This window comes from Eptesicus fuscus, chromosome 19 (assembly GCF_027574615.1).
Source record: "Eptesicus fuscus isolate TK198812 chromosome 19, DD_ASM_mEF_20220401, whole genome shotgun sequence".
NCBI lineage: Eukaryota > Metazoa > Chordata > Mammalia > Chiroptera > Vespertilionidae > Eptesicus > Eptesicus fuscus.
The window spans coordinates 43,229,040-43,252,500 of NC_072491.1; the positions used below are offsets into that span (position 1 = coordinate 43,229,040).

The following is a 23,461-nucleotide window of genomic DNA, read 5'->3' on the forward strand; positions in this document are numbered from 1 at the left end:
ATTTGGTGGGGAGGGGTTCCGATCCTACTGACCAGTCTGCCTTTCTGAACAGAAGAACCAAGTGAGGAGGCAGAAGGACCGCTTAAGCCGACACCGGCGGCCGAGGAGGATGAGAAAGACACAAATGAGAGAGACCCTGGTGAAGGCAAAAACTCCTCCAGTAAAGACCCCGGTAAGATGCTAGACCCTTTCCCCTTCCTCCCCCCACCCCACTCCCCAAAATCAGCCCTGCCTTCCCCCCATCCCCACACTTACTAAAAGCTTTTATTCATTTGAAACTAACATTTCCACTACTATCCATCGCATGTGCATTTTGCATGTGACTTCTATCAGTAGCCTCCCATTGACCTATTTTTAATCATAACCATCTGACAGAATAGATGTGGGTAAGTTGAAGAATATTACAGGACGACCAGCAAGATTATTTTTTAATCAAATCAGTTTGTGTGCTTGTAATTTTTTAAGCGCCTTTCATTAATCTTAGCTATACTTGTGATTCCTCTGATGGCATATTAATTTTTCATAAGCGCAGGATTAGATATCACTTGGATTTTTTCATTCAATCACAGGCACCCTCCCCCACACCAACCACGTAACCCTAAAAATAAATGTTATTTTTCTTGTCTTTTTTTTTTTTTTTTACAACGTACACTCAGGAATTTGCCCTTTTTAAGGGCATCTATTTGAAGCATTTCAAATGAAATCCAGTGAAAAAAGTTTACAGATGATTCAGCCTAAGAAAGAGGAAATATCATTGAAAAGGGATTAGATGCTGGGTAATTTTGATCTTCTAGAATAGACAAATCCCAGTAATGAAAGCTACTGTCTCTGAAAACAAACCTTCATGTCATGACATTTACTTGTGCACAAACAAACCCTAGGCCAGCATCTGGTGCGGATACCTAAGGCTTTTCCTGTGTTTGATTTGGCAAATATATGACTTCATCCATACTTTGTATGTATGAGATGGAAATCTACGGTTGCGATGAATAAATATTGCATTGGCTACTTTTGCTGCACGCTATACCTAGCTTTATTATGTTGGGCTCATTGAAGCAGGAGAACTGCTGAAACAGGTTCAAGCCTATTAGTTTCAGGTAGTCATCTATCTTTTCCTTGAGTTCTAGTGACAGTCTCACATAAAGAAGCTGATTTTCACTATGGAGACATTGGGTTGTGCAAAAAATATGTATCTACCATTTTTACGTGCAAGTCAATTTAAGCCTGAATTACCCCGCATTTGTAATTCAGTCATCTGCATGTCTTGGTTTTTGTATTCCCTTCAAAAATGACTCCCCAGGCCTCCCTGCTCCCACCCCAGGCCTCTCGATGTTAAATTCCTCTCAGGAGTCCAGTGGGAAAGCGCCACTGTGATTCGGGCCGAGGATCTAGTGGTGAACATATGATTCCAATTTGACTTAAACAAAGAAGATGTGAGGTTGGTACTGAGCTGAAAGCAATGTGAAAAAGATGCCATAGCTGTGTGTTAGGAACTCAGCTCTTGGGGTTACTGACCAGGAATTTGAAGTACCTGGCAATTGGTTAAGGTCAAGGGTAGTGCCTCTGAACCTCATTTGAAGAGCTGGAAATGGCAAGGTAGTCGGTTGATTCACTCTGGAGGATGGACCTCATCAGGGCTCGCTGCTTGCCTGTTTGCTTCTGGAAGGGCAGGGTCAGTGGTGTTCAGTGGTGTCCCTCTCACAGTCATAGAGGAGCCCCACCCCACCCCGCCCCAGCCTTCAGAAGAACGTGTGAAACACAGATAGCACATTCGTGTTACACTGAATGCTCTCTGATACTCAGGTGTGTGACGTTATGCTTGGTTTTAAATATCGAACACCCTATAAAGGGTGGATTCTGGAATCTCTTGAAAATGGCTCCAATCTTACGTTGAGGGAGGAGTCTTACCTGGAACAACACCTCAGACACAGGCACTCCATCCCCACCAGTACCAGTCACTTCTTTGCATAAATAATGGGCTCATCACTCCCTAACGGCCTGATGAGTGATTGTCCCTTCTTAGGTGCCTAACGCTACCATTGAAACAGGACTGGAGCGGAGGAGAGGACACGGTATGGCGTAATGGGAGTGGTTTAAAACCCATTTTATCCCCACAGAAACGCCTCCCCGGTATATCTAAAGGGGTAAAAATGAACTTTAAAACCAACTAGAAGAAATTACTGAGATGCAAATATTTAGCCTTGAAACCTCCAGAATTCAAGTCAGTTCTTGCTATTGACAACTGAGATGAACTTTTAACCAAGTTTTCTGCCTTCTAAATTGAATCTGATTAAGTGAAAAAACTATTACATCTTCCTTGTAAATATTGCTAAAGATCGAATAACCACTTATGTATATATTGTTTTTCTTCTTATGTCAGTTATAAATGTCAAAAAATACAAGCAAAATTAATCACTCTCTTAATGTGTTAGATGGGAAAACAGCGTGTCTCCACTTCAGCACTGAATTTTTGAGACAGGAAGGAATTAACACGCGTTAGAAAGACCCTGCTTGTGTAAGCTGTTGTGTAGCGTTGCGGACATTAATCTCCAGGACTGGAGCTTTCAAAATGGGACTTGGCAATATGCAAGTTGTATTTGTTGAATATTCATTCATAATAGAAAAGCCTCCTAATGCCTCATTTATATTGTCATTTAAATCTAGTGCCACTTTAGATTAATTATAATCCAAATTACAGCTCTGTGCAGTACAAGAATTAATATAGAGTTTATCCAGATTAATACATTTGCATTGAAAATGTAATATGTCTCTGCCATGGCTAAGGGGACCACTTTTTAATAAGGGAGTAAACACGAGGAAAGATGGAAATTAACCTTCATTATTGCAATTAAAATTATCCTTTCATTCCAGTCTCATTAGAAAGAATACTGTACTGGTAATTATAATTTGGAATTATTTGGCGTTGAATAACCTCTTCTGTTAATATTCAAGTTTTATAGTATTCAAATATTATCAAATACATTGATTCATAAAATATTTAAAAATAACTCAGTATTTTGTTTTATTGTTTTTTTCTTCAAGATTTGCTTTGAGTACATATATGTTACTGGATTTTCCTCATTTATTATGAGTATAAACCATTTTTCAACCTTCTGTATTTTAGGGATTGAAAATTATTAAGTAGGCAGCATCTGAATGGAAAGGAATTATGTCATTTTTATATTGCTATCTCATGCAAGTTACATAATCACATAGCTGACAGATAATCATTGGCTCATCTATTTGGCAGTGCTTGCTTGTAATTGGACTTCATTTCTTAGTTTAAAGATGTTAAAAGGGCATTGTTTTTTGAGGATATTGTGATGTCCTTAAATAACACAAAATGAATTATGATATCACCTAAAATTTTTCTCTAGGGTATCAAACTGGGTTTATTTCAAATAAAATTTCAGGCATAAACTATGAGTAATCCCAGAACTTAATCAAAACTCTCCTAAAATTGGCCCTTATTTAATATATTTCTAGAATAAAACAATTCAGAGAGAGAACTCAAAGTTGAGTCCTTGTAATTTACCAGGAAGGCCATAGTCCCTGAGATCGCACCCCTTTGAAAAGGAGAAAAAGCACACAGTCATGAAATGTAATTTCCATCACTTTGCAAATAACCTGGATGACCTGCCTATCCTTATGAGTCTGTTTCTGTCATATGTTATTCCAGCTCAGCATTCTTGCTTCTTCCTCTCAATGGCATGCATTTCCGGGGTGCCTAGATACAGCTGGGGATGGTGGAATCTAACTTGTATTTATAACTTCTTTCTAATGTAAAATTAAATGGTCTTTTCACAGTTTCTAGCTTTCCTAAGATCATGGTTTAATTAAGTTAATTACACACAAAAAATATTGAAGTTGACCTATATATGGGGTGGAATACTATAGGCAACAGCCATTGCAATAGCTATGAAATGACCCTAAAACTTTTATTTTCTTGATGCAGCACGAATGTCACTAAATTCAAAAGCAACTACATCATTAATGAATATTAATAAACATAAAATAATATGGATTAATTATACCAAATATGTACCCCAATTTTATAGTATAGTTTTAGTAAAATTTCTCATAGCTTAAAATCAGTGTTTTTTGATCCTGTGCAGGACCAATATTAGAATATTTATGCTCATGATAATAAAGCCATAGCTGCTCATTAAATAGATTTAAAAGTTTCTAGAAGGTTTTTTCCTATTGCTGATACCCCACAGGGTCTGCAAGCAACAAGAGTCATGGAAATTCTCTTTTAATTTGTGTGTGACAGTCTTTGATAGCATAGGGAACTGGACAAGCTAATAATTTGGTTGTCTCATTCTACCATGTGCACAAAAGAATGATAAGGGAATATGAGAGTATTATATTCTTAAAGGAGCATATACTTAACCATTAATGGGGGACTTAAAAAAATCTTCCAGTCTCAAAGAAGAAAGCAAGGGATAAACATTCCTGATGTAAATGACAATCACTTTACACTGACATTTTAAGCCCTAAATTTTATTTGAAAACACTATCATATTATTTTCTTGAATATTTTAGCACTTTAAATACAACACCACAAAGTATATTCTGCTTTTTTAAAAAAGTTATTTTTGATGCCATCATTAATTATGAAATAAAAATTCCTATTTTTGACATATCTTTGGATATGAAATATTTGGATTGTGTTAAATCGATATAATGAAGTTCTTCAGTCTATATTCAAATTTAAGTTCATTCAAATACAAATGTGATCAGTTATTTTTTCAAATATCTAGAAGGAACCTAAATTTCTCCAAGGCATCTGTAGATATAGGGCACATGTAACAATTCAAATGAAATCTCATGTTTGTGAGTCTAGAAATCAGTATAATTATTTGAAAACATCACCAAATCTGTACCTATCATGATTGTCATTCTGTCATTGAAAGTCCACTTTAATTTTGGTGTCCTCAGAGTCCAAAATTTAAAATGCTTACTTTTAAATTTCTTTTAAAATTAAAAATTTCTGAAAAGTTTATATGGTTTAAACATGTATCATCTCTAACCAGGATTGAAAAAAGAATGTAGTTTTTAGTTCCTCTTTACTTTGTTTCCATAACATCCTTGACCTTATTGTTAAATTAAAACTGGGCTATTTTGCAATAAGGTGCAATTTGTTCATTTATATGAACCGTATGTGGATTGAAAAAAAAAAATCAAGATAAATCTTCATGCACAGCATACAATCAGATTACGCCCAGACTCTATATTCACGCGGGGTCTGATAGCAATCAATGGTTTAGCTTCATTGCATTTCAACATGTATTTGCACCCAGTTGTCCAGTGATAGTATCCTCACCCTGGAAATAATTTAGTTGCAAATTGACTGGAAGATGGTGAAAATTGAAAGTTAAAATTAGAAATACTCATAATAAACAGCAGAAAAAAGGTCAGATGACGCGGTGCTATGATGAGATTGGAATGGCTGGTAAATGAGGTTTTGTGTTTGTCGTGAAATGTATGTGACATGCCTACCCAATGTCGCTGTAATATCCAGCCTCACAGAGGAGATTATCGGGAAAATTGATGCTGGAAAGAATTTTCTGTTAGATTGGGAAATTAGAATCACACTCTTTCTCTTTGATGTGTGTGAGGCTCCTATACGTGACATTGCTTATCTAGGCAAAATTTTAAACCCCCTTAACACCGAATATTTGGATTAACCTCATAAAACAGCCATCTTCTTGAGATGTGAACTCCAAATGTTATATATGCAGCCAAACATGTAAAGCAAAGAGTAAGTCACAAAAACAGCAGGAGACATGTATAGTTAATGTTTAAGTCTTAGATTCACCACTTAAAAATGCTATCTTTGTTTCTGAATTATAAGTAGCTCTTCTCAGAATTTTGCAATGTTTCCCGTGATCAAGAATTTTAGAAAAAAGATAGGCAATTAAACATTAGGAGCAAGAATTATTTTCTAAGTTAGCCTTTGTGAATGGAAGTAGATTTGCTTTCATGTGATAAAGGCAGCCTGAGACGCCAGTGAGCACGTGTTATTGATGAGTCTTTCAAGGTCACCGAGGGTTATCTAAACATGAGACAGGAGTACATTTTAAAATATATTTATAAAGTCCACTTAGTCGGTGGACACAAAGAAGGGTGCGTCTTGCCTTTTGAGATTAGCATCATTTATAAGTGCTTGTCCAGTTCCTTTTGTGGTTCGGTGGGTTTAGAGTCAGCGCTAGATGAAAAACATAGAATCCTTCACGTTTGACGTTGTTGGTCTTTCGAAGTTGACGCGTTCTGTTTTTTTGGGGGGTGGAATCAGGAATAATCACACCAGAAAAGGAGCTAAAAGTCAGTGTGGCGGGAGTGACCCAGCCGCTCCTGCTGGCAAAGGAAGAAGATGTCACAACAAAACGGTCAAAAGCTACAGAGGACAATAAATTCTGTCACGAACAGGTAAATACGCTTTTTCCTCCCTTTGCTACGTAAACCCATTTTTTATTTTAATTTTACTTATTATTACTCCCGGTAGTGTCAGAGCCCCCAACGATTCCATGCTGTTGAAACGTAGACCTTGTGATGGGTGACAAATGAGCCCTCGGTATTACTGCTGATACTCTGAAGCCCTCAGACTAACAACAGCATGCGCCATGTCTGTTCGCTGTCTTCCAGTTCTATCAGTGTCCTTATTGTAACTACAACAGTAGGGACCAAAGTCGCATCCAGATGCACGTCCTGTCGCAGCACTCGGTGCAGCCGGTGGTCTGCTGTCCCCTCTGCCAGGACGTCCTCAGCAACAAGATGCACCTGCAGCTGCACTTGACGCACCTGCACAGCGTCTCCCCGGACTGCGTGGAGAAGCTGCTCATGACGGTAAGGACCCCACGTGTTGGCGTGCGTGTGACGTAATCTCTGGAAAGGTAGCAACACCAAATCTGCACTTGAACGGTCCGTAGCGATGTATTTCTTCCTCGTGACGCAAAGCTGTCTCCCTGACCGTGTTACAGAAATCGCAGTCCAAGGCCCCTCTGTTGTCTCTTTGGCTAGGGAACTAAATATGATACGGGCATAGATTGTTCAGTAACATGTATTTTACAGTCTCGTGTTTATATCTATAATGTTAACCAGATGAGTCACATGGACACACCGAGTTTCAAACTTTCTTGAGTATCAGGATGAAGACATACTAGTAGACCTACAAAAACAGTTTTAGCCGAAACCGGTTTGGCTCAGTGGATAGAGCGTCAGCCTGCGGACTGAAAGGTCCCAGGTTCGATTCCGGTCAAGGGCATGTACCTTGGTTGCGGGCACATCCCCAGTAGGGAGTGTGCAAGAGGCAGCTGATTGATGTTTCTAACTCTCTATCCCTCTCTCTTCCTCTCTGTAAAAAAATCAATAAAATATATTTAAAAAAAAACAGCCGAAACCGGTTTGGCTCAGTAGATAGAGCGTCGGCCTGCGGACTCAAGGGTCCCAGGTTCGATTCCGGTCAAGGGCATGTACCTTGGTTGCGGGCACATCCCCAGTAGGAGGGTGTGCAAGAGGCAGCTGATCGATGTTTCTCTCTCATCGATGTTTCTAACTCTCTGTCCCTCTCTCTTCCTCTCTGTAAAAAAATCAATAAAATATATTTTTAAAAAAAAAAAAAAGGGAAAGAAAGAACACAGCATCGTAATGGTGTTGATCTGAAATTGGAAGGGCGAGCAGTGGCCTGTAAGAGCCGCGAAGTGGCAGCTTTGGCTGGAAAAACCTGAGAGAGATGCAGCTGCCCGACGGCAGATGTGGTGGCGTCTTTGAACGTTGGGGTACCTTTGACATGAGCCCCTTTGGTCTTCACAGGTGCCTGTGCCCGATGTGATGATGCCAAACAGTTTGCTGCTGCCCGCAGCTGCCTCTGAGAAACCCGAGCGGGACACGCCCGCAGCCGGCACAGCGGAGGGCTCTGGGAAGTATTCGGGTATGCCCGCCTGTGACTGTGTCTGCGGAAAACACGCTTCAGGGCTTGCGTTTGTGGTGGTGCATGAAGGTTTTCACTATCAAAGAGTCAGAACAAAGGCACCGGGAAAAATACATCCCAAGAGCCATAGTTTTCAGTGCATATTTAGTGTCTGGCTGTCTGTCACGGCCGAGTGTCAGTGACCACGAATATTCTTGGCTCTAATTCCTGGACACGGAGGCCTGGCCCTCGGTGTCAGGCTGATTGTATGTAGCAGACTAGAATTACCTTTGAGTTCTTTTCTTCTGTATCCTGAAATTCCTCGAGGTCAGAGGTGATTTGATACTCACCTTTGTATCCGCAGTGCCTCTCACAATGCTTGCAACATAGTAGTTGCTCAATAAATATTTCTCTAAGGAATCAATTAAACAGAAACCTGTAGAGGCTCCTACTTTACAATAGTTATCAGCCTGTATGTATCCCTTCTCCCTGTAAGCGATCTGTTTGTGCTTTCTCCCGCACAGGTGAGAGTCCAGTGGATGACAAAAGTATGGCAGGTCTTGACGATGCCAAGGCCAGCGTGGAAATCAAGAGCGAGGAGCAGAAACCAGCTAAAGAGCCCGTGGACGTGTCCGAGTGGAACAAAAACGGCAGCAAGGATGTGAAAATCCCCGACCCCCTGCCAGATCCACTGAGCGAGCAGCAGAAGCGGCAGCCGCTGTCGGTGTCCGACCGCCACGTGTACAAGTACCGCTGTAACCACTGCAGCCTGGCCTTCAAGACGATGCAGAAGCTTCAGATCCATTCCCAGTACCACGCGATCCGGGCCGCCACCATGTGCAACCTCTGCCAGCGGAGCTTCCGCACATTCCAGGCTTTAAAAAAACACCTGGAGGCCGGCCACCCGGAGCTGAGCGAAGCCGAGCTCCAGCAGCTGTACGCCTCCCTGCCTGTGAACGGCGAGCTGTGGGCCGAGAGCGAAGCCCTGGCCCCGGACGACCCTGCCCTCGAGCAGGAGATGGAGAGGGAGTACGAGGTGGACCAGGAGGGGAAGGCGAGTCCCGTAGGGAGTGACAGCAGCTCCATTCCCGATGACATGGGCTCCGAACCAAAGCGGACCTTGCCCTTCAGAAAAGGGCCAAACTTCACGATGGAGAAGTTCCTCGATCCTTCCCGCCCGTATAAATGTACCGTGTGCAAGGAGTCCTTCACCCAAAAGAACATCCTCTTGGTCCATTACAATTCCGTGTCCCACCTGCACAAGCTGAAAAAGGTGCTGCAGGAGGCCTCCAGCCCCGTGCCTCAGGAGACCCACGGCGGCGCCGACAACAAACCCTACAAGTGCAGCATCTGCAACGTCGCCTACAGCCAAAGCTCCACCTTGGAAATCCACATGCGGTCGGTGCTCCACCAGACCAAGGCCAGGGCCGCCAAGCTGGAGCCCGGCGGCCCCGGCCTCGCGGCCAGCGTGGGCGGCCCCGGCCAAGGGCTGTTGGAGGCCATGAGCTTAGCCTCGGTCAGCAGCAAAGATACCCACTTAGATGCCAAAGAATTAAGTAAAAAGCCGGCCCCGGAACTCCTCTCCGCGCAGCCGCCGCACCACCCGCCGCAGTCACCAGCACAGATCCAGATGCAGCTCCAGCACGAGCTGCAGCAGCAGGCCGCCTTCTTCCAGCCCCAGTTCCTCAACCCGGCCTTCCTGCCGCACTTCCCCATGACCCCCGAGGCTCTGCTCCAGTTCCAGCAGCCCCAGTTTCTCTTCCCTTTCTACATCCCGGGCACGGAGTTCAGCCTGGGGCCCGAGCTGGGCCTGCCGGGCTCTGCCGCGTTTGGGATGCCCGGCATGGCGGGCATGGCCGGATCCTTGCTCGAAGACCTGAAGCAGCAGATTCAGACCCAGCATCACGTCGGCCAGACCCAGCTGCAGCTCCTCCAGCAGCAGGCACAGCAGTACCAGGCCCCGCAGCCCCCGCTGCCGTCCCAGAAGCCGCCCCCGCAGCAGCCGCCGCAGCCGCCAGCCGGCAAGCTCCTGAAACCAGACGCGGCCGGCCTGGCGGGGGCCGAGGGCCCGGCCGGGAAGGATGGACCCTCTTACAAGGAGGCCGAAGAGAGCGCGGAGAAGCAAGACAAACCAAAGCAAGAATTTCCAGGGGAAGGGGAAGGACTCAAAGAAGGCAAAGACGCCAAGAAGCCCAAGTCCCTGGAACCGTCCATCCCGCCCCCGAGGATCGCCTCCGGGGCCAGAGGGAATGCGGCCAAGGCCCTGCTGGAGAACTTCGGGTTCGAGCTGGTCATCCAGTACAACGAGAACCGGCAGAAGGTGCAGAAGAAGGGCCGGGCCGGGGACGGGGACGGCTCGGAGAAGCTGGAGTGCGGCACGTGTGGGAAGCTCTTCTCCAACGTCCTCATCTTGAAGAGCCACCAGGAGCACGTGCACGGGCAGTTTTTCCCCTACGGAGCCCTCGAAAGGTTTGCTCGCCAGTACCGGGAGGCCTATGACAAGCTTTACCCGATCTCGCCACCTTCGCCGGAGACGCCCCCTCCGCCGCCCCCTCCTCCTCCCCCGCTGCCCCCAGCGCCCCCTCAGCCGTCCCCCCTGGGGCCGGTGAAGATGCCAAGCTCGGTGTCTGCCCCCCTGCAGGCTCCGCCCCCCACCCCGCCGCCGCCCCCGCCGCCCCCTCCGCCCCCGCCGCCGCCCCCCCGCCGCCGCCTCCCTCGGCGCCCCCGCAGGTCCAGCTGCCCGTGTCCCTGGACCTCCCGCTCTTCCCCTCCATCATGATGCAGCCCGTGCAGCACCCGGCGCTCCCCCCGCAGCTGGCCCTGCAGCTGCCCCAGATGGACGCGCTGTCCGCCGACCTCACCCAGCTGTGCCAGCAGCAGCTCGGCCTCGACCCCAGCTTCCTGCGCCACTCCCAGTTCAAGCGCCCGCGGACCCGCATCACGGACGACCAGCTCAAGGTCCTGAGGGCGTACTTCGACATCAACAACTCCCCGGGCGAGGAGCAGATCCAGGAGATGGCGGAGAAGTCGGGCCTCTCGCAGAAGGTGATCAAGCACTGGTTCCGCAACACGCTCTTCAAGGAGCGGCAGAGGAACAAGGACTCGCCCTACAACTTCAGCAACCCGCCCCTCACGGCGCTGGAGGACCTGCGCCTGGACCCGCAGCCCGCCCCGCTGGAGCCGTACAAGGCGGACGCGTCTTTCAGCAAGCGGTCCTCGCGCACCAGGTTCACCGACTACCAGCTCCGGGTCCTGCAGGACTTCTTTGACACCAACGCTTACCCCAAAGACGACGAGATCGAGCAGCTGTCCACGGTCCTCAACCTCCCCACCCGCGTCATCGTGGTGTGGTTCCAGAACGCGCGGCAGAAGGCGCGCAAGAGCTACGAGAACCAAGCGGAAGCCAAGGACGCGGAGAAGCGCGAGCTGACCAACGAGCGCTACGTCCGCACCAGCAGCCTGCAGTACCAGTGCAAGAAGTGCTGCGTGGTGTTCCCGCGCATCTTCGACCTGATCACGCACCAGAAGAAGCAGTGCTACAAGGACGAGGACGACGACGCGCAGGACGAGAGCCAAACCGAGGACTCCATGGACGCCACCGACCAGGTGGTGTACAAGCACTGCTCGGCCGCCGGCCCGACGGACGCGGCCAGAAACGCCCCGGCCCCCCCGGCGGCCGGCTCTGGCTCCGGGACCAGCACCCCGCTGGTTCCGTCGCCCAAACCTGAGCCCGAGAAGACCTCCCCCAGACCTGAATATCCCACCGAGAAGCCAAAGCAGAGCGACCCCTCTCCCCCTGCTCAAGGTGCCAAGCCGGCCCCACCCTCCGCGTCCACCTCCTCCTCCTCCTCCTCCTCCTCCTCCTCCTCGGACCCACCGCAGGCCTCCTCGGCCGCCCCGCCCCAGCCCCCCAAGCCACCCCCGCTGATGGGAAGACCCCCCTCGGCCTCGCAGACCCCGGTCCCGTCCAGCCCCCTGCAGCTGGCCCTGCCGCCCCTGCAGAACAGCCTACCTCCGCAGCTCCTGCAGTACCAGTGCGACCAGTGCGCCGTGGCCTTCCCCAGCCCGGAGCTCTGGCAGGAGCACCAGCACGTGCATTTCCTCGCTGCTCAGAACCAGTTCCTCCACTCCCCCTTCCTGGAGAGGCCGCTGGACATGCCCTACATGATCTTCGACCCCAACAACCCGCTGATGACCGGGCAGCTGCTGAGTGGTTCTCTGGCCCAGATGGCCCCGCAGGCGGGTGCCTCCCACCCCGCGGCCCCCGCCGCCGTGGCCGTGGCGGCCTCGCTGAAGCGGAAGCTGGAGGACAAGGAGGACCCCAACAACGGCAGCGAGAAGGAGGGAGGCCACAGCGGCGAGGACCAGCACCGCGACAAGCGCCTGCGCACCACCATCACCCCCGAGCAGCTGGAAATCCTCTACGAGAAGTACCTGCTGGACTCCAACCCCACGCGCAAGATGCTGGACCACATCGCCCGGGAGGTGGGCCTGAAAAAGCGGGTCGTGCAAGTCTGGTTCCAGAACACGCGCGCCCGGGAGCGGAAAGGCCAGTTCCGGGCCGTGGGGCCGGCCCAGTCCCACAAGCGCTGTCCCTTCTGCCGCGCCCTGTTCAAGGCCAAGTCGGCCCTGGAGAGCCACGTCCGCTCTCGGCACTGGAACGAGGGCAAGCAGGCCGGGTACAGCTTGCCCCCCAGCCCTTTGATCGCCGCCGAAGACGGCGGGGAGAGCCCGCAGAAATACATCTACTTTGATTACCCGTCCCTGCCGCTCACGAAAATCGACCTGTCGAGCGAGCACGAGCTGGCGTCCACGGGGTCCACGCCCGTGAGCAAGACGGCGGAGCTGTCTCCCAAGCACCTGCTCAGCCCGTCCTCCTTCAAAGCGGAGTGCCCCGAGGACGTGGAGGCCCTGGGGGCCCCTCCCGCCGAGGCCGGGTACGACCCGGGTAAGCCCGACTTCGATGAGACCTCATCCGTCAACACCGCCATCAGCGACGCCACCACGGGCGACGAGGGCAACGCCGAGGTGGAGTGCGCCCTGGGGGGCGGCTCTGCAGACGGGAAGCCGGCTCCGTCGCCCAGAGAGCCCAAAGCTCTTGACGCTTTGCCCAAAGCAGCCACCACGCCCACCGCCGAGGTCTGCGAGGAGAAATTCCTCTTCTCGCTCACCAGCCCCTCCATGCATTTCAACGACAAAGACGGCGGTGACCACGACCAAAGCTTTTACATCACCGATGACCCCGACGACAACGCCGACCGCAGCGAGACGTCCAGCATCGCCGACCCGAGCTCCCCAAATCCCTTTGGGTCCGGCAACCCTTTCAAGTCCAAAAGTAGCGACCGGCCGGGTCACAAGCGTTTCAGAACTCAGATGAGCAACCTGCAGCTCAAGGTCCTCAAGGCGTGCTTCGGGGACTACCGCACGCCCACCATGCAGGAGTGCGAGATGCTGGGCGGCGAGATCGGCCTGCCCAAGCGCGTGGTGCAGGTGTGGTTCCAGAACGCCAGGGCCAAGGAGAAGAAATTTAAAATCAACATCGGGAAGCCTTTCATGATCAGTCAGGGCGGAAGCGAGGGCTCCAAGCCGGAGTGCACCCTGTGCGGGGTCAAGTATTCCGCCCGCCTGTCCGTCCGAGATCACATCTTCTCCAAACAGCACATCGCGAAAGTGAGGGAGACCGTCGGGAGCCAGCTGGATCGGGAGAAGGATTACTTGGCTCCCACCACCGTTCGGCAGCTGATGGCCCAGCAAGAGCTTGACCGGATCAAGAAAGCTTCGGATGTGCTGGGCTTGGCGGTGCAGCAGCCGAGCATGGTGGACAGCGGCCCTCTCCACGGCATCAGCCTCCCCGCAGCCTACCCGGGACTCCCTGCGCTTCCTCCCGTCCTCCTCCCTGGAATGAACGGCCCGTCCTCCTTGCCCGGGTACCCACAGAATTCAAACAGTAAGTCGCTTCAATCTAATCCACTAGTGATGTGAGGCAGCTGATCCCATGTAACTACGAACAGGGCACACCTGAATCGCTTCATTTCAGCGAGTGAAGCCATTGGATAGTTTCAAATAGATATTTCGAAATTGGCGAAAATTAACAACCAGGAAGCAAGTGTACCTGAACTTACGCAGAAAAAATAAAGACTAGCTAGGTCACAGCTAGTCTTAGAAATCTATTCATTATTTATATCATTACATCTTTTTTTTTTTTAATATATTTTATTGATTTTTTTACAGAGAGGAAGGGAGAGGGATAGACAGTTAGAAACATCGATGAGAGAGAAACATCGATCAGCTGCCTCCTGCACACCCCCTACCGGGGATGTGCCCGCAACCAAGGTACATGCCCTTGACCGGAATCGAACCCGGGACCTTGCAGTCCGAAGGCCGACGCTCTATCCATTGAGCCAAACCGGTTTTGGCTATATCATTACATCTTTATGTCTTAGAAACGTTCCTTTTATAGAATCATTTCAATATTGTTTTCAAATGGCATTTTTTAAAAAAATATATTTTATTGATTTTTTACAGAGAGGAAGAGGAGAGGGATAGAGAGTTAGAAACATCGATGAGAGAGAAACATCGATCAGCTGCCTCTTGCACACCTCCCTACTGGGGATGTGCCCGCAACCAAGGTACATGCCCTTGACCGGAATCGAACCTGGGACCCTTGAGTCCGCAGGCCGACGCTCTATCCACTGAGCCAAACCGGTTTCGGCTTCAAATGGCATTTAAGCACAAACATGTGGCATATTGTTTGGTGAACATACTAAGAAAGTGAAGCATTAACGAATACATTTATTGGTATCTTAATTTATGTTCTTTCCAAGGGAGGCTTTTTTATTTGTTTTTTGTTTTCTCCCACTCACATGCCTGGAAGTTCAAAAGTTAAGGGCCTCTAGCCACAGGAATTCACCCACAGTACACCTACCAGTCAATAAAGCTTATATTTAGTTTCACTACTAACAATATGACTTCTGGGACAATTTTTAATTTGATTGTAAAGATTTTGGACAGTAAGATTTTGATTTTTGTAGCAGCCATTGTTGCTTATTATTTAAATTAATGTGCAGCCTTAGAGGTATATTAATATTACTCCATGCCCTCCTACCCCTCGCTCCACCCCAGCCATATAATTAAGTCAAACAAAATTATAAAGCTTTCTGAGGCAACCCCAGAAGATGAATCCAATTCGGTGCTCATTAAGAGTAATGTAATTTGTGCAGGTTCAGAACATTTCATGAATGAGTAAAGGTACGCGGTTCTATTAGGTTAAAACAGTTGAATACAGTGAGCTAGGCAAGGCCATAGCCAAACATATAACAAATGTTAAATGTTTTATATGCTATATAAAAGTTATATATTATGCAAAATAGAAAAAATGGTTCTCATAATTTCTTCTTTAACGTAAGTTTTATTTTTCAAATTAACAGTGATATTTTTTTTTCTTTTTGAAAGGGGATTTTGACATTATAGACTTTTCTAGAATTACATATTTCTAGAAAAAACACATTGGATAGCTTTTTTATTTACACAAATTGAACTTTTACATAAATGTCAAACTTTTCAATCTCATCCTTTTTTTTAAATTAAATCTTTATTGTTGAAAGTATTACATATGTTCCCTTATTTTTCTCCCATTGACCCCTTATAGCCCTCCCTCCCCTCCCCTGCCCCAGGCCTCTACCACCCTATTGTCTGTGTCCATGGGGTATGCATATATGCATACAAGGTCTTTGGTTGATCTCCTCCCACCCACCCATCCTCCCCTGCATTCCCTCTGAGGTTCGACAGTCTGTTCCATGCTTCTATGTCTCTGGATCTATTTTGTTCAACAGTTTATTTTGCTCATGAGATTCTACATATGAGTGAGATCATGTGATACTTGTCTTTCTCTGACTGGCTTATTTCACTTAGCATAATGCTCTCCAGATCCCTCCATGCTGTCTCAAAGGGTAAGAGATCCTTCTTTTTTACTGCTGCATAGTATTCCACGGTGTAAATGTACCACAGCTTTTCTATCCACTCAATTGCTGATGGACACTTGGGCTGTTTCCATATCTTAGCTATTGTAAATTGTGCTTCTATGAACATAGGGATGAATACATTTTTTTCTGATTTGTGTTTTCATATCTAATTTTTTGAGGAAATTCCATACTGCTTTCCACAGTGGCTGCACCAGTCTGCATTCCCACCAGCAGTGTATGAGGGTTCCCTTGTCTCCACATCATTGCCAGCACTTGTCATTTGTTGATGGTAACCATTCTGACAGATGTGAGGTGATACCCCATTGTCACTTTAATTTACATGTCTCGGATGACCAGTGATTTTCAGCATTTTTTTCATATGTCTCTTGGACATCTGTATGTCCACTTTGGAGAAGAGTCTATTTAAGTCCTTTGCCCATTTTTCAATTGGCTTGTTTTCCTTTGGTTAAGTTGTGTGAGTTCCTAGTTTGGATATTAACCCTTTATCAGATGTATCATTGCCAAATACACTGAGTGGCCAGATTATTATGATCTCTGAACGGAAAATAATCTGGTCACTCAGTGTGTGTGTGTGTGTGTGTGTATTAGAGGCCTGGTGCATGAATTCGTGCATGGGTGGGGTCCGGCCAGCCTGGCCAGGGGGAGGGGACATGGGCTGTTGGCTGGCCTGCCTGCTGGTTGAACTCCTGGTCGAGGGGACAATTTGCATATTAGCCTTTTTATTATATAGGATATACACTGAGTAGCCAGATTATTATGTGTTCAGAGATCATAATAATCTGGCCACTCAGTGTAGTTCTCCCACACAGTGGGCTCCCTTTTCATTTTGTTGGTTTCTTTTGCTGTGCAAAAGCCTTTTACTTTAATGTAGTCCCATTTGTTTTCTCCTTAGTTTCCTTTGCCCTAGGACAGTGGTTGGCAAACTGCGGCTTGCGAGCCACATGCGGCTCTTTGGCCCCTTGAGTGTGGCTCTTACACAAAATACCACGTACCCTAATTAAATTAATAACAATGTACCTACCTATATAGTTTAAGTTTAAATAATTTGGCTCTCAAAATAAATTTCAATCGTTGTACTGGTTGATATTTGGCTCTGTTGACTAATGAGTTTGCCAACCACTGCCTTAGGCGATGTATCTGCAAACATTGCTATGAGAGATGCCTGAGGTTTTGCTGCCTATGATTTCTTCTAGGATAAAGTTTCACTTTTTACATTTAAGTCTTTTATCCATTTTGGGTTTATTTTTGTTTATGGTGTAAGTTGGTGGTCTAGCTTCATTTTTTTGCATGTATCTGTCCAATTTATTGAAGAGACTGTATTGACCCCATTGTATGCTCTTGCCTCCTTTGTCAAATATTCATTGAGCATAATGGTTTGGGTTGATTTCTGGGGTCTCTGTTCAGTTCTATTGATCTATATGTCTGCTCTTGTGCCAGTACCAGGCTGTTTTGATTATAATGGCTTTGTAGTATAATTTGATATCTGGTATTGTGATCCCTCCAACTTTGTTCTTCTTAAGATTGCTGCGGCTATTCGGGGGGTCTTTTTTGGTTCCATATAAATTTTTGGAATATTCTAGATCTGTGAAATATGCCATTGGTATTTTAATAGGGTTTGCATTGAGTCTGTAGATTGCTATGGGTAGTATGGATGTTTTAATGTTAATTCTACCAATCCAGGAAGACTTACTTATATCTTCCTCTCTTTTTACAACGTCCTATTGTTTTCCAAGTAAAAGTCTTTTACCTCCTTGGTTAAGTTTATTCCTAGGTATCTTAATTTTTTTGTTGCTATGGTAAATGAGATTGTTTAGTTTCTGTTTCTGAGAATTCATTATTAATGTATAAAAATGCCATCTATTTCTGGGTGTTAATTTTGTATCCTGCTACATTGCCGAATTCCTTTATTAAAAAATCTAGTAGTTTTTTTGTGGCTAGGATTTTCTATGTACAATATCATGTCATCTGCGAATAATGAGTGTTACTTCCTTCTTTCCAATTTGGATACCTTTTATGTTTTCTTCTTGTCTGATCGCTGTGGGTAGGACTGCCAGTACTGTGGCGAACAGGAGTGGTGAAAGTGAACATCCCTGTCCTTTTCCTGTTCTTAGGGGACATGATTTTAGTTTTTGTCCATTGAGTATGATGTTTGCTGTAGGTTTATCATATATGGCCTTTATTATGTTGAGGTATGATCCCTCCATTCCACTTTGCCGAGAGTTTTTATCAAAAATGGGTGTTGGATTTTTTGAATGCTTTTTCTGCGTCTGTTAACATGATCATGTGATTTTTGTTTTTCAATTTATTTGATGTATCACATTTACTGATTTGCGAATATTGTACCAGCCTTGCATCCCCGGGATAAATCCCACTTGGTCATGGTGTATGATCTCTTTAATATATTGTTGGATCTGATTTGCTAATATTTTGTTGAGGATTTTAGCATCTATGTTTATTAGGGATATTGGCCTATAGTTCTCTTTCTTTGGAATGTCTACCTGGTTTTGGAATTAGGATAATGCTGGCCTCATTAAGAGATTGGAAGTGTTCCTTCCTCTTGGATTTTTTTTAAAAAAATAGTTTCAGGAGGATAGGTGTTAGTTCTTCTTTAGTAAAACTCCCCCATGAAGCCGTCCTCATCTTTTCTTATAAAAACAAAACATGCCATATGATCTTAGGAGATATTCCTATTTTAACTTTTACCTTTGGAAACGTGGAACAGTGGCACCACGTGGCCTACTGGCTGCGGCCAGCTCACCTGGCTCCCTGTCCTGAGTGACCTGTGGAAGCAGGAAGGGTCTGTACACAGAGAGAACATTGCCCCGTCCTTGAACTGTCACCGTGTACTCCCCCTCCCATTAGACGTTGGGCCTTAAATATCAGCTACAACTACGTGTTTTGTTTGTACATTTTAATTGTCAGACTTGCTTATGAGAATAATGCAATGGCTATTTTTGCATATGACTATCAGTTTCTGTTCCTCTTACTTCATATGTCACTGTGATTATTAATTGACACCTAGAAAAATGTTTTATGTGGAAAAACGCTTGTGATCGGTTATATAAAAGACTTTTCCCACATAAAGTATAATGTGAAAAACTAAACAGTAATGTAAAATTTAAAAGGTTAAATAAAATATTGGGTAAAATAGAGGAACATCTGGTACTTCACAGGCACTAAGAACACTCCAGGTGTCTGTGGTCATCGATGCCTGTGCAGTCGCCCCTCTAAATAGTGGTCACAGCATCTTGCTTTCCTCTCCACGGGATCAGAGGCCTTGGCTTGGACAATCGGTCCTTGGCGGACAGTCCTGTCTGACAGAAAGTGATCAGGGGAGAGAGAGATGTGTATGACATATACCCTAACCTTTCTCCTCATTCAGCTCAGCATAAATGCAGGGGGCCTCCGCCCCTGACACGTGGGCCCTGTCCATACCTACCCGAGCTGTGGGAGGGTGTGCAGGCAGGGCCTCTGTCGTGAGCAGTATCCTTATGCATCGGACACCGAGGACCTCAGCGCTAGGTGTAGGTGTACCTGCTGCTTCATTAAATCCTGGACCCAAACAGATTGGAGAGTGTTATAAAAAGGGTGTGTGTGTGAACATACCTACTGCAATTTCTCATGAATTCGTTTTTTTTAATTTTTATTTTGATAGATTTTCAACTTAGCACAGCAGATTACCAGCAGGACCTCATCTGAGAGCCTGAGTTCCCATCCTTCCCTGTTCACTTATGTTTAGGTTAGCTCAGTGGTCAGCAAACCGCGGCTCACGAGCCGCAGTTTGCCGCTCTGTTGACTAATGAGTTTGCCAACCACTGGACTAGACTAATTGTTACCGTGTAGTTGGAAGCTATGAGGATTAGGCAATTGTGACATATTGTGTGCAAAGAGGTAAAGGGTAGTATATGACAGTGGTTGGAAAACTCATTAGTCAACAGAGCGGCAAACTGCAGCTCGGGAGCCGCATGTGGCTCGCGAGCCACGGTTTGCCGACCACTGGGTTAGCTGACCTGTGGTGGGTAAAGCTGAATATTTTAGGCATCTCGCAAGGGGAGCTATGCTTCTCCATCTTCCTATTGTATTCTTTCTCATCACTCAAATACCTCCTTTGCTTTATGGGAGAAATAGACATACCAGCAAGGTGAAGTCAAAAGGAGAAAATTACTTCATAAGTAGAATGTTTCTGTATTTCTCACAATAATTTACCTACATGACTAAACTTTGAGAATATGCCCTGTTCATCTTGGGCCCATTTTAATGGGATTTTAGTTATGCAAAAATCTCCATTTTAAAATACTCTATCCCTTTGGAGGTAAGTTTGAAGGTTTGACCCTAAGGAAATCACTAAAAAGGGACTCCATTAAGTATGAGCGGTTCCGTAAAGCAGTAAGTCTGATTCCAAAGGCTACACCTGTGAGGGTGTACATTCGTTGCCATGGACTTGTTGTTTTAGTATTTACCAACCTCTAAGTGTCCTGGTTTAAACATATTTTTTATTCTTTTTTGGGGGCAGAAGTGCTGTTTACCAGCTTTGATGCTCACAAAACTTCCTTGCCTCACTTCCAAGAAATTGTCACATTATTTAGTCTTTCAAGATCACGAAGGCGGCTCTTTCCAGGGTAATGCACATCACGTGTGCCTTCGCTTTTAAAGAAAAGGAATTATTTTCTGCTTAAAAAATTTTCCACATTTGTCTTTTTCTATCACGATCATGTGCAAGAAGGGTGAGTGGTGAAAAATATCACAAGCCTGTACGCCTGGAAAAAATTAGAAAAGTTTAAATTGACATTTTATCCTTGAGTATGTTAGCTTCCTTTTGAGGGGGGGGGGAACTCAAGATGAATAGAGACTTGATTTTCTATTTTTAACATATTTACTTTATCGTTTTAAGCAGTGTCTGATTTTTATATGTTCCATTAGTGTTTGGAAATACTGCCCAACCCAATTTCCTTAAATGGGACTTCAGAACATGCCTTGTGCATTTTTCTCATACTTCAGTGTAATTTACTAGCACAGTTGTGGTAAATCTAGATAAGAGTAAGTCTTTAGTAATTTTATCACAATTTTCTGTGGCCCTGAGTATATAATTACTTTTATTTTCACCTCCAAAATAAATTTTCTCTCTAGGATACCTAGATCAAAGAATCACGGGGAAAAGGAACCACATCTAAGTTCATTGTGAGACAGGCATTTTCTTCCAAAAACATTACTTTGGGGGGAAACCAAACAAAATTATGGTAGTTTGATTACCTGTAGGTAAACTTGAGGCTCTTAGTAGGAGTTAGGGAACGGGAAAGAATGCATCCGATTCCACATTGTGATCACTGTTCAGTTTTTCTCTTCTGTTTCTGGTTCTCCTATATCTGTTGGCTACTGACCTTTTGACTGCAAATTTTTACAAGCTTATGGCTTTTACTAGTCGGCCCGATGTAGATGGTTCAGTATCCTGAATCTGTATCTCTTTCCTAAAATTTTCAGCTGATTATTTAACTCTGCTTAGTCCTCGAGATGTCGAATTCCTAGAAATCCCTAATAGTTTTGGACTACAGTAGTTGGGATTTTAGAAGACGATTGCATGACCTTTACTTCATTGTATGACTTCTTGATAGGAACCTGTAGACCCTGTCTGATCGGAAAGCCTACTCAACAACCATTGCTGTTTTTTTAAGTCTCTTAGTTCCTTAAAATTTTTCTTAAATTCTCATGACACAGAGATGAGTAAGCCAACAATTTCGTTAGATTTATGGGGAAAAACACGGGGGGAAAGGGATTCAATTACTTAGTTGAAGTCTCATTGTACTAGCCTTAGAGGTAAGGTTGGCTTTATGAGGAGGCGAAGAAGCTGGCTACCAACATGGTGTCATTCTAACATGCAAGGAAGCCTCTGTTGTCCTTAGTAAAGCTTCTTCCACCTGGAATCACTCATGCCTGAAAGTCTGTAATTAGATAATAATTTCTTTGTCTAAATGCATTATCGTCTGTGAAATGTAAAATAGCACAGAATATCATAGTGGGAAGAAACCTCAATCTAGTACTAGTATATATGAAGCCTTTTCAGAAATAGATGTATTCATATTTTTGGTTTTTTTTCTTGAAAATAACATTTTATGCAGAGGCAAGTAGAAGATACCAGGCATAGTGGTGTAGGAGTAAAAGCAAGGGAGTTGAGGGTTTGGGCCCCCAAAAGCAATTCCATTATGTCACAATTTTGTCTGAGTCCCCAGAATCAAGAAGTTTATCATACTAAATTGGATGTATTAAAGACCAGGAAATTTACTCATTCATTTTTACCATACCCTGCAAAACTTAAGTCATTTTAAATTTATTTCAATGGTGCAGGCCATTTTTCTGTAAATCATAGATACTGTTATCAGTTTCTCCCCAAAACACAATGTTACTTTCAAGGATTTGTTTTCTTTTTTTCTCTTTATTTTTTTATGCTATCGCTCTAGTAAAACATTTTCTTAAACAAGATTTTTAGCATCTGTCCTCACCACTGAAACAACTACAGGACTTACTTCAGAGCAGGTCAGGGATGAGTTGGGTTTGGTAGGTTACAAAGAAGAGCAGCTGGTAGAAAGCCAAGCTAATTGACAGGAATCTGATAACAGTGAGGGTGATCTTTGAGGACTTAGAGCACCTTGAATTGTAAGCCAAGCCTAAGAAAAGCTTTCTGAGCTGGGTAAAGACCAATGAAGACACTAAAGTTTTTTTCTAGCTACAGAAATAGAAACAGGCAGTTTTTGTGTCACTTCAAAACATTTTTTTTTTTTTAAGCACCCAAATGCTTCATTTAGCATGGAGGTAAGATGTTGACCAATAGTCAGAAGATGATGGTCTTAAATCTCTGATCATTCTCTCTACAGCTATGCACCAATAATTTAAACTCCACTCACCTTCTGTCTGATTCATTCTCCCATTAGGCCTCCAGCACAGTCCTTGTTCTGATCATTCAGTGGTGAGCCTTCCGTTGATCAATAATGAACCAGCACCCATCCTGGAGGGAGAGCGCACTGGATCCTCCATCCCAGGGTTTTAAGGGCAGAGAGTAGAGGGGAGGTTCCAGGGAAAGATCTCAGCCTATTCCCGTGGTCGGCAAACTGCGGCTCGCAAGCCACATGTGGCTCTTTGGCCCCTTGAGTGTGGCTCTTCCACAAAATACCATGGCCTGGGCGAGTCTATTTTGAAGAAGTGGCGTTAGAAGAAGCTTAAGTTTAAAAAATTGGGCTCTCCAAAGAAATTTCAGTCGTTGTACTGTTGATATTTGGCTCTGTTGACTAATGAGTTTGCCGACCACTGGCCTATTCAGTAGCTTTCCAGGTGCGTCCATTCAGAGTTTTGGTCTCCACTGATGGACTGGCCGGCACTAGGGCAGGGGGTCATTACTCAGTGCAGCTGGTCCTGCTGCTTATCTGGGCCTGGAGCTGAAATACAACTGAGGCCTAGATGTTACCTCTCGGGAGGAAAGGTCAGGGGGTCCAAACCGCGATATGCCAGGGAAGGAAAAGTCAAGGTCCCACCCAATAATTGGTTGTCCTTGCTAGGCACCTGGGGCTTTCCATCCTGT

At 45.5% G+C, this 23,461-nt stretch overlaps 1 protein-coding gene across 1 annotated transcript in view; it reads left to right on the forward strand.

Annotated features, from left to right (window-relative positions):
• The window catches only part of ZFHX4 (zinc finger homeobox 4), a 184,401-nt gene that overhangs the window by 155,593 nt on the left and 5,347 nt on the right, over window positions 1-23,461 (forward strand). Inside the window, 6 exon segments of the mRNA XM_054708389.1 lie at window positions 53-172; window positions 6,299-6,432; window positions 6,649-6,849; window positions 7,816-7,933; window positions 8,437-10,605; window positions 10,608-13,859. Of these exon segments, the coding sequence (XP_054564364.1) occupies window positions 53-172; window positions 6,299-6,432; window positions 6,649-6,849; window positions 7,816-7,933; window positions 8,437-10,605; window positions 10,608-13,859 (5,994 nt within the window).